Genomic DNA, 19258 nt, shown 5'->3' with positions numbered 1-19258 from the left:
TTGTGCTTTTGGGTGGGATTCTGTTCAGGGGGTTGAATAATAGTGAGACTGGAGAAGTCTGTGTTGCAATTTCAGCTGAATTTGGGGAAACTACTTGAAGCATCCATTATGTTGAGCTATTTAAATCGCTTTTGTATGATTTGCTCATTGCAAACAGATGAAAGTGTATATTTTGATAATAAACCTGATTTGCAATGAGGGTTGAATAATTTTGATTGCAAGTGTAGATGATAGTGCACTGCTAACAGTTTGGATGTGCAACACAGATTACCGTATACTATACAATATGCTCCCCCATCACCCTTTTCCCTCAAGCTGCAGATATTTCTTGCTGTTGTCAATAATCCAGCCTTGAGTGCCAGAAAATTTAAAACTGAATTGTAACAAAATGGTGTTCAGTGAAACTCCTGTTCAGGATTCCCTTCAGCGAGCCATGGACCCTTGTACAGGATGCTCTATTTCCCCTCATTTATTGGTTTCTCTTCAATCAGCATTCCGTGGACACTGTGCATTCTTGGTCCTCATCACGCTGATTTTGGGGACCCCCCAAGAATTTTTCTCCTCCAAAAGACTTATTGTTCTTCTGCAAACCTTGGGAACCCTCCAAATATACTGTGCATGGGTGGTGCCATTTTGGCTATGTAAGTATTGGAGCTCAGCCCCAAACATAAAAATAGGTAGGGTAACTTGAAGGGCCTGTAATCTAAGGATGGGTGTTTGCCACTACACAGATCTAAGTACATAACATTTAGAGGACTTATTTCCCCCCTGTTCCACTGAGGTAGCGGTTCAAGTCATATTCCCAGTCAGAAGAAAATCTATCAGTGCTTAGGGTAAAAATGACAGCAAACCTATGACTTAGACCAAGGATTAGTATGTATTTATGCACAATCATAAAAACAACTTTACAAGTTGAATTGAAAATTGAAAACAGAAGAAGTTAACAGCTTTTGTATATTATATTAAATAACCCAAACACCTTTTCCTTTTCCAAAAATTGGTAAAGAATAAATAATATAATTTACAATATGGTACAAAAAAATAATCAGTTAAGGACAGGCATTCTTGCTTTATACATACACTATATATGTATATTTATTATCTATAAAACAAATTCACATCTCAAAACAAGACAGAAAACCTTTAGATGATATGGCTTAACTATTATTAAAATATACAGCAACAAAGTCTGCTGTCAAACCCACAAGCTCTAAAGCCAGTTATCACATTTTGGCAACTAATGATAACTTACTGCTGTAGTGCCTGCAAACGTTTTCACTTGTTTAGCATTTACAGATCACTGGGAAATCTGGAGAATTGAGTTTTTAAAAGGGCTCGGTAACTCAAAAGTGCAGTATTTTCCTTACAAATGTATCCAACTTCTGTGTGTGTGTGTGTGTGCGCGCGCGCATATGCGTGCATGTCATTAAAAAAGTAAACCCAAAATGAAATACTAAAATCCAACTGTCAAGTCAAAAAGTCAATGGACAAGACATCTTGGCTGATATGATTTGACCTAAGTTGCTGGCTGGAAAGCATTAAAGATAGGAGAGTGATAATGAAAAAGGTTGTGTAATGCCAACTTTAAACAACTTTGCTTTAAAAAAACAACCACCGTGTTGTTTGGACACAATTCATAGGGAATTTGCTCCTCCGAAATTTTTGTTAATTTCAATGGACTTTGTGGAATGAAGTTACTGTTAAGTTCTATGCTAGTGATTACAGAAAAATATTCAGAGGAGTTAACTGGCCTATCAAAATGCAATGCAGAAGCAATATAGACACTCAGAATCTGGCCAATAAATTAGGTTGTATTCTTCTTTTAAAAATTTTCAGGCTAGGAATATTAGTATCTGATTCCCAGTGCCCTATTCTGTGGATCTACAATAGTGATGGGGAAGCTGTGGCCCTCCAGATGTTACAACTCACACCAGCCCAGGTAGCATGGCCAATGAATGGTCAGGGATGATGTCAGATGGCATCCAGCATGGAAGGCCAGAGATTCCCTATCCCTGGTCTACAAGACATATTTTTCTTCACTGCATATATACTAGGAAGTAGACCAATTTATAATACACCTGTTAACAAACCATGTGATAGCAGAAAAAAACTGAAGCATATAGTTTTTCAGGAACCTCACTCATGAATGGAAACCAGCTATATCCACAGAACAACCTTCTCTCAATGCCTCAGGCAAATGTGAAGGTAAGGCAAGAGGACAATTCACCTTCAAAGTAGTTGGGTCTGCAGATAGTTTGTCTCAAAATACATTTCAGCAAGTTTCAAACAAAAATACATTTCAGCAAGTTTCAAACAAAGTAAAAGTTCATTATTAGTTCAAAGGGGCTGAAACAGTACAATTCAAAACCAACTCCTGCATTCAAAAAGTCAGTGGCAGCCCTAGAATCAATGTTGTGTCTCAAATGTATGGATGCTTTGGTAACTCAACACCAGAAAGATCCAAAATGGACACATTACTAATGCTTCATTGAAGAATAGCAGCAGTTACTGACTCAAAGTTAAACATTATTATTGGTTTTTTATTTCAAGTGCACAATCTTAATTGTTCATGTAATTTTATATGCAAGATAAAAGGCCAAATGGCCAGTGTTTATAATCTCTATGGACTCCTATCTTTAGAAACTGGAAAGGTGATTAGCACGAATTTAGAAACTGAATTTGCATGGGAAAAATACTTTGGGAGAAAGAGGAGTTGATATAGAAACTTTACTACATAACTGTTTAGAATTGGACAATTGGCTCCTTGTTCTGTCTACTTTTCTGATGCTCTGGTTCTGTTTTAGGCAACAAAGGATATTAAAATCTGCAGGCCTCGTCATTGATAAAAATAGCTATGACACAACATTCTATCTTTTCTCAAACGGAGGAAGCTGGTGGCAGAAGGTAAATCTGTCAGCACACAAGGGACAAATTTGCAGATCCCATTAAGCTGTAAGGCTGGTAAATAATCTGGGCACATGGAGGGATTCATAAGCTTGCTACAAATCCATCCTTTTAGAAATAGGAGGAATGGAAATGGTGGGGCGTAAGAGACGATAATCAAAGAGAACAGATGATTCTGAACTATACACCCATCAGTCCCAACAAGTATGGCCAATGGATAGGGGTGATGGGAACTGCAGTTCAGCAACACCTGGAGGGCCAATGGCTCCCTACATCAGAAACAGAATGTTAAGAATGATTTCATTAAAAAACCAACCCACCCACACCTGCAGACCTATAACGAATTAACGTAAATGTCCACAGGCAATGTCTCTTATGAACAAAGGCCTTTTATGGACGATAGAACTGATAACATTTCAAGGACGGATCAGAAAATGGGCTCTGCCTGAAATGCTCCTGCAAAAAAAATATGCAGACAGGTAGAATAAGCATGTTTTGGCACAGCGGTATCTAGGCCATGTTGCTAAATGCATAATCAAAAATCACCATACACACAGAGTCCAAATTTTCTTCTATAATGAAAAGCCTTCACACACTCACATGAATGCATCACTGCATTTTACAAAACATTCTGTCTGCTTTTAGAAGAGAATAAGCAAGCCCCAGCACACAAAGAGCTCTGTATGGGGCTTTCAAAACTGCTGGACCACTAGTCTGATAATCAGTAACAGGGGATGGCAAGAATGTGTGCTCCTAAGTAACCATGGCAGAATCCTAGAAAGAGGGATTATTTGCAAAAAACGACAATGATGTCAGGGAAGGACAATGCTATGATAATCCCACGAAAGTATACATGATTCTGATATTCTCCTACGAAAACTGAAGTTGTGGACAGTTTCCTGTTCAGGTGATGAGCTCAGCCATTCAAGAGAAGAACACAAATATAACACAAATTAAGTCTTTAAACCTAGGACAGCCTTTCCAGTTCTGCAAATATGCAGAGCTTGGAAATATACTAGCAGACTGCTTGACTGCCCTTGAAGATAGAATGATTCAGGAACAGTTTCAGAAAATGGGTCCTGATTCTGGTTCCAGAAATGCAGGAACCACTGGAAATTGGCAGTGACTTTTAGGTCCCTTTGCCAGGGAAAGTCATTCTGGTGAGACCACCTCACCACTGTGGGCAGGCTTCCAAAGTCACTTTCCCATCTAATGCTTGATAAAGACAGTAAAGGGTGAGGGGTTATCACCAGAGAACAGGGCATCTTTGCAAAGCAGAGTTCCAGCTAGTATTTTTTTAAAATCTGCTTAATTTCACACTAGTATTGATTAAAGGTTTCCCATTACCCACAAGTGAATAGCATATCCTAAAGAATGCAATTTATATAGGCTTTCATGAAGGAGCTGAACAACTTGAACTGCCATGTGGGAATTAACTTTACAAAAGTGGAATAGCAGCTTTCTCACCTCATTTGCTGGACAAAGTAAAATCATTACCTTTCTACTGCCACAGGAAAGAGTACTGTAAAATGCTTTCTTCTTGCAGAATTCATAAGATAAAGCAAGTGAATATTTAAAAGGGAAGGAGGAAAATATGCAGAGAAGTTAACAAGGGGAAAGAGAATGAACTGGGAGTGAGGTTAGAGAGCCTCCTGAAAAAGTTTCTAGTCTTCAAGAGAAAAATGGAATATTAAGAGCCCTTGGGGAGTAAAATTAAAACTAAAAGCAAGCAAGCAGAATCAGCCAAAGGGATGCTGGTTAAGGTGGTGTGTGTATATTCATGTGCACACACATGTGCACGGGCACACCGGCACACCACACCCATCTACAAGAATAAGGAAAGGAGCATTCTTAAGGGGCTCTCAGATCCTACTCCAGTTTTTCTTTCTAAAGTAGGAACAGACACAGCACTTTTCACGCCATGCTGGAATGTTGATGAATGCGAGTGAGTCCAAAAGGAATTCTGGTAAAAGCAAAGTGGTATTAACTGCTGCCTGACAGGAAAGTGCAAGGAATTATCAATCTGACTGACTGGTCAGCAATGCCAATTGTGATAGACCAAGAGAGGAGTATATTCATTCATTTTTTTTTTAAAAAAAAGATTAAAAAAATAGCATACCATCTTATCACCCCCACCCTCCAGCTTAAATGTGGATATGACAACAAGGGTTTGGTTTACTGTATAAAAACATAGCTTGTTGGATTTCTTGCCCAGAGCATAAATCCGGGGCTGTCTTGTAAACTCCACTAGTACTGTAATCAGCTTACACATGTCATTTCCTATAATACTGCTCCCAGTTGTATTGTTCCTAGCGTATTGCACATTCCAGGAACTGTAGACTGTTGAAGACAACACTGATCTTCTTATGAGGCATGCTCTAATCAGGACAACAAAAGTATCCACTGCATAGCTATGACATCACTTCTCTCCAGGTTACATAGCTAGTTCAATGGTTTCCACCAGCCAGCTGGGTGAATGTGCTCACTGAGAGAGGTCACCAATGGGAGGGCCATCACTTCCTCCATCAAAGTGGATCTCTCGGCGGTTTGGCTCAGGTATTGACAGCTCCTGGGCAAGGTCGTTGAAACGAGATATGTAATCTATACTGTTCTCATTCATCATGCAAGCCAGCTGGGAATCTACTATCTAGAAGCAAAGAAGGGGATGGGGGAGAAAAGAGAGGGTAGGTTATTTACAGTTTAGGTCTTGCCACTTTTGCTTGGACATATCAGAAAGTCTGGAGAAGCTAAACTGAACATAGGCCAGGTTGGGTGTACTCAGCAGGGAAAAGTAAATCCTGGATGTTGCACTGAGCACATCCAAAATCTGTGCTATGACTACACTCTGCCTATAATGCTCGAGTTTAGAGACTGGAGAGCAAGATATAAAGTGGGACATGAGAAAAATCTGCAGATTTGTGCATTTTATTATGTTCCAGCAGGGGGCGACCCACATGTTCAGGAAAATAGGCCATCCCTCCCTGCTGTGTTTGACATCTGCATTATGTAGTTTTCATACCATGTTGAAGATGCATCTCTTTAACCTGGCCTTTGACACCCGAGATTTTCATTTTAGGACCCACCCCACTGCCTTGATTGTAATCTGTTTTAACTACTGTATTTTAAAATCATTGTAACAAGGTGAGTGGCAGGCAATAAATCAAATAGATAAATAAATTACAGTACTAGGGCAGAGTTCAGGTGAGCAGCTCACAGCTTTGGAAATCCTGCTAAGTCAAAAGCTTCCCAAATGCACAAGAGAACCCAACACAGTGGAAGACTAGAACTCTTTTCCCTGAGGGAGCTGTGTTTGTATGTGGGTTGGTGGTGATGCTGTGCATTGGGGAGCATTCCAAAGTTATTGATGTAATCTGCCTTAGGAAGCCTATAGTCTTGAACGGTGGTTTACAAATATGTGAAATAAATGAAAATTAATGGGAAATGACAGCAGAGCTTGTCCTAATTCCTGCCGCTGCAGAACAGATATGGCCAGAAGAGGAAAAGGCCATTATTTCTATGCCAAACAGTTATGAGTATTCCAAATCTAATAAACCCTGCAAATTAAAGCAAGTGGGAGGATGCCTTCCTCCACTGGGGAGATCAAAAAAAGAATACAGAGATTACTGGAATTCTTAGTTTTGTGTTAAATACTAAATAGGAAAGGCTGAGTCACATGCCGAACCCGCACATCCATTCATCCATTCAGTGCACTCTCCAGCAACTAAAAAGGGAAGCAACTGCACTTTACCAATTCTGTGTCACCAGCCTTGGTCCTATTATTAAATGGTTGTGGTGGGGAAATTCCTCTCCTTAGCTATTTCCAACAGAACAAATTAGCTGGATTGCTAATTCATTGTGCAAGATCCGGAGGTTTTCCCTGAAGAAGATGGAACTTCTGTTACAGCAATTACTGTATTTTTCCATTATTGCACTCAAAAACAGTATTTTGCTGCTGGGAAATACCATCTTTTCCATTATGTACATAGGAGATGCTCACTTTGCATCAGGATTTGTGGATTTTACCCTTCAAAGGTTAAAATGCAATTATAGCACGAGCTTTGATTGATCACCTGGAAAGGGGGAAGTCTGGAAAAAATACTTCTACGCTAAGTGTCACAAGACTACTATCCCCTCTTTCAGCTGAAGGCTGGCACAGCATTGCACCAATTAAGTATGGACGTACCTCAGCTACATCTGCCAGGGACCGGGACACAAAAGAGTCCCGCGAGTTTCCATCCAGCAGACTCGGTCCCAATAAGGAGGTGCTGCTTGTGTTACTACTAGTAGAGGTTGGCAGCATTTTCCGTCCCTTTTCTGGGGAAAGGAAGCTTGCTGTAAAAACAAAACGATAAAGTCAGCCAGTCAGTATTTTAATTGCTAGGTTTGAGGGATGGGGGAGGTGCAAAGAGCTTCCTACAAGCTATTTACCCACTTTCAAACATATAATCAGGATGTGTGTACTCGATTTAACTGGGCAAAACCCTAAAAAAATTTACTTCCTCAACTGCAGGGGATGCAGAATGTTTCAGACATATACTAACGTATCAATATGCACATCATTGGTATAGTATTATGTACCTCACATAATACATTACTTGATACTGTAAATAACACAATTTTTGATTAGGAAAAACTAACCAAGCAAACCTTCAAGTTTCTGGCAAGACAAGTAAGTGCCAATGTGCTCAGCTTTCAGAATTGGCATTTTCAGGATTCTGAGGGAGTAATATTTATGGGCTGGCTGTGACTCTCTTCGTTCATTTAAAGACTGCATTTGGATGGTAGATACAGGCATTGCTAAATATGTGATTAAACAGTAATAATCAATAATGAAATAAAAATTCATAGATAAGTGCCAACAAGCTGTATTTGAATCCTGAGAAGATGAGTGCTCTTTGCGTGGGTGGTTCTCTGGAAGAGGCAAACCACCCATTTTGGATTGGATTGCACTCCGTTTGAAGGAGGAGGTGCATATTTTGAGGGAATTCCTGGAAACATCTCCATCACTAGAGGTCCAAGTGTCTTTTGTGGCTTAGAGTGCCTTTTGCCAGCTTTGTCTGTTTTGCCAGCAATGGCTATTCCTGGACATGGATAGCTTGACATGGATAGTCCTTGTCTTGGTAACCTTGAAGCTGGATTACTTCAATAAGCTCTATATGGGACTGCGCTTGGTCATGATTTGGAAGCTCCTGCTGAAGAACGTGGCAGCCAGATTCCTGATGGGGGCATCTAGCTGAGAACATGTGACACAATTGTTAAAACATATGCACTTGGCTACTCATCTACTACTGAGACAGGTGCAAGGTCCTTAAATTAATTTATAAAGCCCTGGACTACTTAGGTCCAGATTACCTTATCAGTGATGGCCAAACTTGGCCCCCCAGGTGTTTTGGGACTACAATTCCCATCATCCCTGACCACTGGTCCTCTTAGTTAGGGATGAGGGGAGTTGTAATCCCAAAACAGCTGGAGGGCCAAGTTTGGCCATCACTGGCTTAAATCCTTCTATCCCAACTCAATCACTGAGATCACCTGCAAGAGCACCGTTAGTTGTTCCCCAAGTTAGTGAGGCTCATTTGACAGCAACAAGAAATTGAGCTTCTAGTGTCGTCACCCCAGTACTGCAGAATGCTCTGCTAATATTCAGCAGGTGCCTTCTGTTTCAACCTTTAAGTGCCTGTTCAAAACTTTTCTGTGCTGCCAGTTAAGAAAATATCATTTTGTAATAGTTAACTGACCTCATATTTTAAACTTTCATATGGTTTTATGTACAATTGTTGTAAAATTATTTTGTGAATAGTAGGACAGGGATAGCTCAGTTGGTAGAGCATGAGGCTCTTAATTTCAGGGTCATGGGATGAAGCCCTATGTTAGGCGAAAGATTCCTGCATTGCAGGGGGTTGGACTAGATAACCCCCAAGATCCCTCCCAACTCCACAATACTCTGTTTCAATAAATAATTTTATAAATACAATGAGGGAAACAGTAGTAGTAGGGGCAATGGGGGAAAGGTGTACAAAGTTACAGTCGTTTGCAACAGTGTCATAGCAATCCTGGGCTTGGATTGTGTCACTGGTACCATTGCTCCTGCCATTCCCCTAGCCCAGTGGCGTAGCGTGGGTTGTCAGCACCCGGGGCAAGGCAAGTAATTTGCACCCCTAACCCGTGGATTTGCGCCCCCTAACCCCCAGATGTTGCGGCCAGTGCGGCCGCCCCCCCTACACCCCCCACGCTACGCCACTGCCCTAGCCTACCACATGGACTGGCACAATCCCCGTGTGACTTTCACCCATGTTCATGAAAATGTATGTTGACGTTTTTCACTACATTTATTTCAGCTGGGTCGTCTAGAGCATGAGCTTTGGCAATGAACAAAGCTGACAACCCCTACCCTCAGGAGAAAGAAGGGGGGAGGGGGGAGAACTGTAAGTCCAGTAAAAAAGTCCAGATTACAACCAATGTAATCCCCTGAGCAGTACTACTCACAAAATAAGCTGCTGAGGGAAGAGTCTGTGGAATCGTTGGGGTACCACTGTGGATCATGACTAGGAGAGGCAATCCAGTTCTGCTGGGGGCTGCAGGAAGGGGATGGAAGACTTTTCGAGCCGTCACTGCCATTCAGCTTTGCTGGGGACAGAGGAACATTCTCGCCTATTAAAAGAAAGTGACCAATTCCGTATGACAAACAGTTGGAGACTGTGTCCTTAAGGAAGCGTAGGCACTGCACACAGATATGACTTCCTTCCTGACTTAATCCAAACAAATGCTTGATGTGGGCCACACAGGGGACAAGATGTCCAAATTACCCCCTCCCAACCATAGCAGAGCAGCAACAATGGTCAACACAACTCCCTACTGCAGAACTTACAAAAACTTGTCCCTTGATCTGCCTGGCTTTGAATCTAAATGGGGCAATAGTGAGAGGCCCAATTTTAAGAGGCCTAAACAAGTGCTATTCTCCTTGACTCAGGGAGGGGTCAAAGGAAATGCTTCCATGATCTACTGTCAAAATTAAGATGGAATTCCATCAAGAACATCTGCTGAGTTAAATCCAAAGAGTTTAAAAACAGCTCTGCCAGAGACACAGAAGTATGTGTAAAAATGCACAGCTGACTTTCAAGAGAACATTCCTCTACTAAAAATCCTGACAGAATCAGAGCTGTAACATTTTTTTTGGATGCTTAACCGCTGATTAGCTATTTAGATTAGTTTCATCTCTTACCATATTGACCAGAGCTGATTGCTATTTCAATGATAGAGTCACTGATCTGAGTAGCAGGTTCTCCTTGAGACAGAACATCCTCAGGGGGTCCAGGAAGAGAGATATCCAATAAAGCAGAGACATTGGGAGGAGACAAATGGGTACCAGAAGCATCAGATGAGGGGAGCGGAGGAGTGGCGAGACCATTCTGGAGAGAGGTTTTTGGCAGTTCTGGTAGAGAAAGGACAGGTGCTCCCTGTGGCAGCAAGCAGATATAATAATATTTCTAAGTCATTATTTGTATACATTTTCTGAAATTGTTGCACTGCTACTTTGCTTTTAAAGGCATAGGAATCAATCAAGCTAGGAGTTAGCAATTCTGCCTATATTACTTTGAACACAGAAAGCTTTCTAAAATTGAATGATAGAATTGGTCCACCTTACTTAGCACCATCTACCTGCAGATACCAAGGACTGAACCTGGGATCCTCTGCATGCAAAGTGTGCAGCCAACCAATGAGCTATTGTCATGGTAAACTGCCCATCTATGCCCCTCTTTCCTATCTGGCACAGACATATTGTCACTATAACTTCTGATTTTACATATGGGAAAACTGATACCTATGGATCAGAAAAAACTGGGGTCAGGGCAACAAAAAGTGAACACTGCCAAAAGTGAACATTGGTTATGGTAGAAATCAGATCTCCCAGAACTCTTGGCTGGCTGGCTAGAAAAAGCTGAGAAAGAGACATAAGAGATGCCTGTTTGGCTGCCTTTGAATCCAATGCTGTGCTTCTGTAGGAAGCAAGTCCCTCTTGAGATGTGAATGCTGGAAATCCCACCACTGTAGAATCAGATTATAAATGTGTATAAATAAAACCATGTATCATAAAGACACCATAGCTTCCACTGTTCCTTATTCCAAAGGAAGCACAAATCTGGGTTAAGTGCCAAGACCCCTGGAATCTCGCACTGCTAGAGTTATTGCCAATTGCTAGTGCTGCAGCAGTCACTATGCTCATCACATATAAATATATATACATATATACGAGCTCTGCATAACATGACAGATGGCCTTTGGGTATCATTGTTTACACTCTCGATCACTACCACCCTGCATGTGTATATGTATATATGCACACATGTGTGTACGTACGTACATGCAGTGAGAGCACTTAAATCAGTCAACAAATATTATGTTTCTAAAGCACATTGAAAGCAGAGAGGAAATCATGTTTGGTATTAAAACAAGTGTCCCTATGGCTATCAAAGTTTTGTGCTGCCCTTCTATAACTGCCTGCAAGGATTTCCTGGTATACATAGGATGGTGGATTGGAATGAGACATCTGCCTGGCTGTTTCATGTCCTGTCCTTCTATAAGAGAGCAAAGGAACAGCATTCAGAAACAAAGTTCCTTAGTGCAAAGTGTGGAACCAAGCAGGAGGCAAGTCAGTGGACCCCAGGCTGACGTGTCTCCACTTTCTGACTGCAATAGCTTCCACAATGACAATTCATATTCAGGAAAACATTGTGATGGACTGTGTCATTGCCTACGTCGTTGCTAAAGAGAAAGTGGGACTGAAACTTAAGTATGCCATTACAGCTATTGCTATAAAGATTGTAAATGGTGCCACCGTGATGCATTTATGACCGGTCAAGCAATAAATCACTTGACTGTGAGTGTTTCATCTCAAAGTGTAACTTCAACTGCTGACCACTGTTTCCCAGAAACTCTGCTAAATGGACGAAAGCTTCTAACAAGGTGCCTACATACAATTCTCACGCAGCGAAAGTGTGATGGACTGTGACCTTTCATAAACATACCCCAGGAAGCTCAACTCTGGGTTTCACATAAAGCACTGATATGCAGCAGAAAAGAAAAAAGTATTTGTCACCCTGAAGGTCAAGTAGTTGTCAATCAAAAAGCTTGCATTTTACCTGGAAACCATCTGGGATTGCCTCCTGCTCAGAGCATGGTGGTAAGCCAAGAAATGGAACCTGACACTCGCTGCTTGAGCCCTGGAAAGTGCAACCAAGAATGACCAAATCAGACTTTCAGGGGATGGAGAATACATATTTAACAAGGGCAGGCTGTGATGTGCTTGCTCCACTGCTCTCATGGGGACTAGATTTATTCAGTTCCTGTCCCAGCAAAATCCACCTTGCCAAAGAAATCCAAATTCAGAATTTAGATTTGCTGAAACAGTTTTACGTATCAATTGTAACACGCTCGCCCCATGAGAATTTTCCTGCCAGAATTTCAGAACATGCTGGGAAAATCCAAGACACTGGATGGCATGGAAGGAGGGGAATGCATGGTTTGCAGGAGGGTTGGGGAACCTTTTTGGCTCCACGGGCCAAATCCTTATCAGGATTGTCCTTACTGGCCAAATCTGACAGGTACACAGGCCAGCCACTTATAACCTGATGTCAGGTGCTGCTGAACAAAGGAAGCAGTTTGCAAGCTGAACTGTGCAGGATAAGTGGAGTGAAATTCTTCTCTGTTTGACTTTGTGTGCCTGTTGGGAACAGGCATGTGCAGTTAACACAGGATTTAATCCAGCCCATCAGATGACATCACGGCCATGAGCCCTAGTCAGTATGGTCAATGGTAAAGGATGATGGGAGCTGTAGTCCAACATCATCCAGAGTGCTACAGGTTCCCCAGAGGGGCAACGTGTTGTTGACTAGGAATGTACACAATGAAGGTAACTGTGTACTGCAGAGGACCCTAAGCTTCTTGACAAATATTGTCCAGTTGAAAATGCCCTCTTTCTGGGCAAGGTACTTCAGATGGTAATGAGAGTTTAGCTGCACATTCTTGGAGGAAACTTATTATCTTGAGCCATTTCACCCTGAGTTCACGCCTTTCCTTACCCCTAAGGTTGAGGTTTTTTGTACTTTATTGTTTCTATACCATTTATATGTTATGTTTTATTTCATGCCGCATTTTATTTTGTGTACTGCTCATGCTTTTTGTTGCTGTTAATGCTGAACAGTCTAGAAAATTACAGAATAAAGTAGTAAGAGGAGGGAGTGAAATGCTGAATTTCACACTTTGATTTTAAATAAGCATCAAACTCTTTGACTTCAGGTCCAATGGAGGGAGAAAATAATAGACAAGCCGTCACAGCGATGTTGGGTGATATCAGGCACATTGCAAGGTTCTATCCAGCAATAGCCTAGAATCAGTTCTACAAGAATAAAACCTTTGTAGGCCTTAAGAGAAAAGAAAACTGACCGCAACGATGGAGCCTCCATTGTGATGTGCCGCTGTTGAATCTTGCCCTGAAACCACCGCGGTCACTGCATCCGGTGACAGTGGGGATACGCCCGACAGGCCTTCAGTATCCAGAACAGGCAAAGGACTGCCAGGAATAATACCAGCACTTTGGGCTGCTAAGTCAATAGCACCTTTGAACAAAGAACAGAAAGCTAAGAGGAATCTTCTTTCAGCAATCCACGAAGTCAAACTGCTGTCTTATACATGGGCAATAGGTCTTAACAGCTTTTCTGTAGGAGTTGATATGTGCTGAAGTTATTTTTAGTAATTCTTTCTGACACTGAATTATTAATACAGATCACCAATTCAGCGCCTTTTATCTCAAATTTTCAGTTCAACATATAGGAGCAAAAATTTCAGTGTTCCCTTTGGTTTTCAACTTGATATATCTTGCAGGTAATTATGCCTTTGGTCCTATTAGTTCTGAGGTCTGTACTGGTATGAATTCCAGCAGCTTGAAAGGAGTGTTATTAAATTTAAAGGATACAATCTTATCCATTATCATCTAGGGACGCATATCCTGTGAGAATGAAAATGTACGTACTATATTCAATAACTATGTAGCAAGCAGGAAAGCAATCCGGTGGTACATTGTTGTGGGTGGTTGCTCTACAAAATCTGGAGCCATCATCCACACCTTTGCCATCTAAATGCCTCCCCAAACCTAAAATCAGATGGCCCCATCTGCACTAGACATTTAAAGCAGTATTGTTCCACTTCCAATGGCTGTTCCCCTTCTCCCCAAGGAATCCCGGGAATGGCATTTGTTAAGGGAGTTGAGAGTTGTTAGGAGACCCCTATTCCCCTTCCAAGAGCTACAGTTCTCAAGAGTGCCCTGGAAAGACGGATTGGTTATTAAACCACTCTGTGAATTGTAGTTCTGTGAGAGGAATAGCAGTTATGTGTATGCAACTTGGTTTTACTCAGAGTAGACCCATGGAAATTAATGGACCCAAGTTAGCCATTTCCATTATTTTCAATGGGTCTAATCCAAGGAGAACTAGTACTGGATACAACCCAGTGACCTGACTGCTAGAAGGCTACTGTTGCGGCTCAGCCTCTCAGGGCAGGCACTCCTGCTTCTGCTAGATGAAGACATCTACGTTCTAGTTGAAAATCTAAACTTGTACTTATTGAGTGCAACAGGAAATCAGAGAAGGGGAGAGACGACAAAATTCATGGCTGTAAAATGATTAAGAGTAGTCGCTTCTGTCATTATAGCTACCATAACATTCCTGCTAAACCCGCCCTCCCCGAACCACCGCCTTCCAAGGAGAAACCTACTGGACAGATGGTTGGTGGCTTGAGCTGGAAGGACCTTGGGAACAATGGGACGGGAAACAGCTGCTTTCGTAAGTGAAGACTGGATCGGCCGAAAAGATCCTCTTCCTAAAAACGAAGTAAAAGCATGAATTTTTTTTAAAGGTGGGAAACATTGTAATAGACAGCCAAAGAGCTATGCCTCTCCTTATGGCCAGTTCTCATTCTCTCCCCAGTGGGACATACAGAAGACAGGACCATTTACTGCAAATGGCACCTACAATAATCATAGATTTCTAGTATTGGAAGAGATCCCGAGAGTCATAAAGTCCAACGCCCTGCAATGCAGGAATCTCAACTGAAGCATCCATGACATATGGCCATCCAACTTCTGCTTAAAAACCTCCAGCAAAGGAGAGTCCACAACAAAGTGTCATGTCTACTGTCAAAGCAAATCCATTTCAATGTTTTTACTGACAAGATTGTCCTTCTGCATGAGAGGAAGAACTCTGTGAAATTAAGTGGAACTATAGGCAAGAAATAGGAGGAACACAAGCTTACGTCCTCAAAATATTCAAGTCTTGTGAACCTCTAATCTTTACACACTTCACAGGGGTGTTAATGATGCAGAATTTGCTGAGAAACAGGATCCACAGATTTCCATGGGGCTTACTTCCCTGCAAGTGTGCTTGCTATTCCAGGTTCCTCAGAGAGGAGGTTGCATTCACATGCAGCAGCAAGTAAAATAGTGTCCTACCTTGCAGGGCTGTTGGGGTGGTAAAACACAGAAAGGGCTGTAAAATACTCCATGGATAGAAGGGTTCATTGGTAGGGAGGGAGGGGCTAAAACTAGTGGAAGAGTATTTCACTAGTCTTTCATAGAGTAAACTAAACACCCTATTTGGAGTATGTACAGTTGAAGCTCACCTGTTGCAGAAGAGTTTGATAAGATGGAGAAGGAACAGACGTGCTGGGAGGAATTTCCAGATGGCCTGGGTAGCAGCGTTCTCTGAAAAAGGCAAGGCAAGATGCCTTTAAAAAGAACAACTTAGGAAATGCAGCACTGGCAACTTACCATGAATGATCCTCTGCTGGTCATGCAGGCAACATTTTAGGATCCTAGACCATGTTTCCCTCTATCTCCTAGGTTGGGGTGGGGCTAGGACAGGTATCCTGGATATCTCCCACATGACCACAGGGAAAAGCATCATATGGTACATTTATGATGCTTCAGGGGTGCTACCAACATTAATTTTTTCCATCACACACTAGACTAGGGATAGTGCTCTACCCACTTTTGCCTCTGGTTTTACCACTGGCATGCAGCTTGTGCATGGCTGCCCAAAAGGGAATGGGGCTCTTGGGTGGGAAAAGGTTCCTCATTCTTGCACTAGAGGATGGTCAAAGATGCATGCCTTTACGATGTCAGAATCAAACACCAGCAATGAGTTCTAAGAAGATGCAGGTCTCGCACACTGACCCATCTGACATGATAAAGAAATGCTTTCTCTGGTTTCCCAACATTTCCTTGCAAGTATTCACATGAGTCCCATTTGAAACACATACTGAAACAGCTAGCACTAGTTGAGAGTCTCTGGCAATGTTTGCACAATAAAAAGCAGACCATTGAATAGCAGGAAATAGTAGGAACTCTCCATGTGGATGGAGAGAAAAGAAAAAAGGTCATATGAAAACTACTAGATGAAACTACCCGACATGCAAGAGATACATTTCAACTAGTCTTTCCACTGACCTGTACTACCAGTGGTTTTCGCAGATGTCTGTTATGTAGTTTCCTCGGCTTTGGCAAGAAGAAATCAGATTGCATCTGAAGAGAAACAAAGGGAACTTGTAACACACATCATTTTGCTCATCAGGCATGAGCCTGGAGGCTTTGTTAGCCACCTAAAAAGTGCAGCCTAGATTGGCAGGGATACATTGTGTTAATGCACCTTCTCTTTACTCTTGAACACCTGCTTCCCCATGGCTCTCCACCCATCCTATGCAGGTAATCTAGAGAAGGGAAGTTCAGGCTGAAGGTGCCTGAACCAAAAGCAGCAGACAGTGCAGACCCTGTTGCTGCACATGAGGCAGGTCAGAACTCTAGGGTAGTGGTGGCTCCCCACACCAGAGGCAGCTCATTGAAAGCTGAATGCTTCTGCCTGTGGGGTATGTAGGAGGACTTGAGCATTTCAACCCCCATTTATAAAGAAACAGTGAAGCAAAAGAGCACCATGTAATGGGTTAGTTGCCTTCTAGGCTGAAACCCGCCTTGTGTCCCTACAACCAAGCTTTTTACCATACACAGATCAGCCTAACTCCAGGGCCTTCTAAAACAGATTAGGAAGGTAAAGCATTTCCAAAATCGAAATGCTGTAGAACAGGGTGACTTGGTTTGTGGCATGGAATAAATTCTCTCTTGATCTGCAAGTTTTGGGGGCAGCTGTATTTATTCCTTATGAGCACCCTGATCACATCTGCGCACCTTACAGTTCAACATATACCGTAATAAATAAATAAATCTTACACTGATTGTATCCAAGCGCTGCCGGAAGGTTAGCTCTGCTTCTTTACTTTGCAAGAAAAGCTTCCCATGCCTGCTGTTGGGTGGGAGAGTTGTGGGAACAGCAAAGAGGCCACCATCTGCATCTGCACTCGCGGAACCTGAAGGACCAGCCACCAAGAGAGGTCCAGAGTGATTTCTCAAACCTGGTAGGGTCAATAAAAATACAAGCATTCATGGGAATTAGTCAAGTGCAATTTCCAATTAGAAATCTTTGGAGGCAAAGAATTCTTCCACCAATCCACATTTGTTGTTAGGGAGGGTGAGCCAAATTATTCAGAAACTGAGTAGCCTTATCATGACGTTTCATGGAACAAACAGCTGAGGAATCACAGAACTACAGAGTTGGAAGGGACCCCCTGCGCAAAACCCCCACCACATTATTCCTGCTTCATCTTTGAGATAAAATCAGTTGTCTTCCCTCAGAGTACAGACCTACAGCTCAATGGATACACAGGGGCTATTGGGATCCCTGTGGACCACTTATGCTTTTTTCCTGTTCAACAAAGCAGCACGGTATTATGAAAATCATGGGCCAGGTCACTGAGAAGAGCCCCTTTATAACTGATGATTTTAAAGTGAAATATAAATAGACTGCAGCAGTATATAATGAAAATCATGGGTCCAAGCTAGGGCCTTGTTAGGCTGGTTTTGGCCTTGGTCAAAATAGCCTCTATCGCCATCAACATCAGAAAAACAAATCAAGCAAGCACAGACAATCTCAACTAGTCTGCAATTTTTCTGCAGAAAAATCCCCAGAAGCTTAACAAGGTTCCTCAAAAAAAGATCAGTAAAAGCAGAGAAGCTTCCCTGAAAGACAACTTGTCCAACTTTTCCAATATTCATCTATCATGAGCAGCAGCAGGGTATGGGGTCAGAATGCTTTCTATGTTTATGCAGGACAACAGCCAAGCCCACTTAAACCTGCACCCTGTGTGAAGTGAGCATGCAGCCTAGAACATTTCTGGAGTCCCCTGCAAACAGAGAGATTCTGTGACAGATGTGTCAGGAGTCCATGGCAGACCAATGCTTTCCTGAATGGTAGAAATGTTGAAAACTAATACTTTGTCTTAGGGTTACACAGAACCAGTTCATCTCAACAACTGACTCACCTGAGGAACTGGAGGTGATACTGGGGGGAAAGGTTTTCTTGTGAAGGGCAGGCTGATTGCGTGCACAGCCTGGACTCCGGGTGCTGACGGCAATAACCTTGCCAGGAGGGGTCAGAGCATGCTCCTCTTGAGTGGGCTTTATGGGAGATGTTGCAACAGAGTTCATTTCAGGGATCTGAAAAGAACGAGAAAATGGTTGAATCCCAACAGCTGCATGCTGGAAGAAAGTGGGGGGAGGAGGAGGACGTTGCCATAGATATGGGAAGTGTGTCTATGCAAGCTTTGTGTTATCACCGGGGTGGGGAAAATGTGGTCTTGCTGATGTTGTTGGATTCCACCTCCCATCAGCAAGGAGACAGCATGGCCCATGGTCAGGGATGATGGAAGCTGCAATCCAGCAACATCAAAAAGACCCACCACTCCTTTTCACTTTATCCTACCTGTAAAATTTCTGGAAATTTTGAAACCATGGTCAAGAGGGTGGGAATCTTTTTCTCTTTTTTTTGGTGGGGGGAGGAGACAGAAATTGCGGGGGAAACAAAAAAACAGCCAATGATTCTTTTTCACACTCTTTACAGATTGAAAACCACTTTGTTATTTTAGGAGCATAAAATGTATCATGCATAATTTGGGTTGTCATAAAATTACCACGTTTGGTATATTAGAAGTACAGATTTTATGTAGACAGTAATTACAATTTAAATTTTCTTTGTAAAATTTGCTGCAAATGGAGCTAATTCTGCTGCACTATAAGTAACTTAGCATCTCTTGGGGTTTGTCAGTTTATGAGGAGGAGCAGCTAAGAAACATAAGCAGCCATTAACATTATAGTAGAAAAAAATATGTATTCTGAAAATTTTATCTCCTCCAGTCTTGTGTCAAGCAAACCCAAAGCACTCATTCTCATATTCTCTTTCATAGTCATGCAGAGGAC

General features: G+C 42.1%; 1 protein-coding gene across 5 annotated transcripts in view; it reads right to left on the bottom strand.

Annotated features, from left to right (window-relative positions):
- Nucleotides 1-858: 858 nt before the first annotated feature.
- CRAMP1 (cramped chromatin regulator homolog 1) overlaps nt 859-19258 on the bottom strand; it is a 41210-nt gene continuing 22810 nt past the window's right edge. For all 5 annotated transcript variants that reach the window (XM_083711173.1, XM_083711171.1, XM_083711175.1 and 2 more), the window contains exons 11-21: nt 18325-18499; nt 17177-17358; nt 16403-16477; nt 15577-15658; nt 14674-14778; nt 13348-13520; nt 12045-12125; nt 10127-10361; nt 9391-9555; nt 7088-7236; nt 859-5551 (exon numbers count right to left, since the gene is read on the bottom strand). In XM_083711173.1, coding sequence (XP_083567299.1) covers nt 5387-5551; nt 7088-7236; nt 9391-9555; nt 10127-10361; nt 12045-12125; nt 13348-13520; nt 14674-14778; nt 15577-15658; nt 16403-16477; nt 17177-17358; nt 18325-18499 — 1587 coding nt within the window. In that variant the 3' untranslated portion in view covers nt 859-5386. The remainder of the gene's footprint in view (nt 5552-7087; nt 7237-9390; nt 9556-10126; nt 10362-12044; nt 12126-13347; nt 13521-14673; nt 14779-15576; nt 15659-16402; nt 16478-17176; nt 17359-18324; nt 18500-19258) is intronic.

Source organism: Podarcis gaigeae (genome assembly GCF_964106915.1).
Source record: "Podarcis gaigeae genome assembly, chromosome: 14".
NCBI lineage: Eukaryota > Metazoa > Chordata > Lepidosauria > Squamata > Lacertidae > Podarcis > Podarcis gaigeae.
The sequence above is the reverse complement of the archived record's forward strand: the minus strand, read 5'-3'. Positions and strand labels throughout refer to the sequence as shown.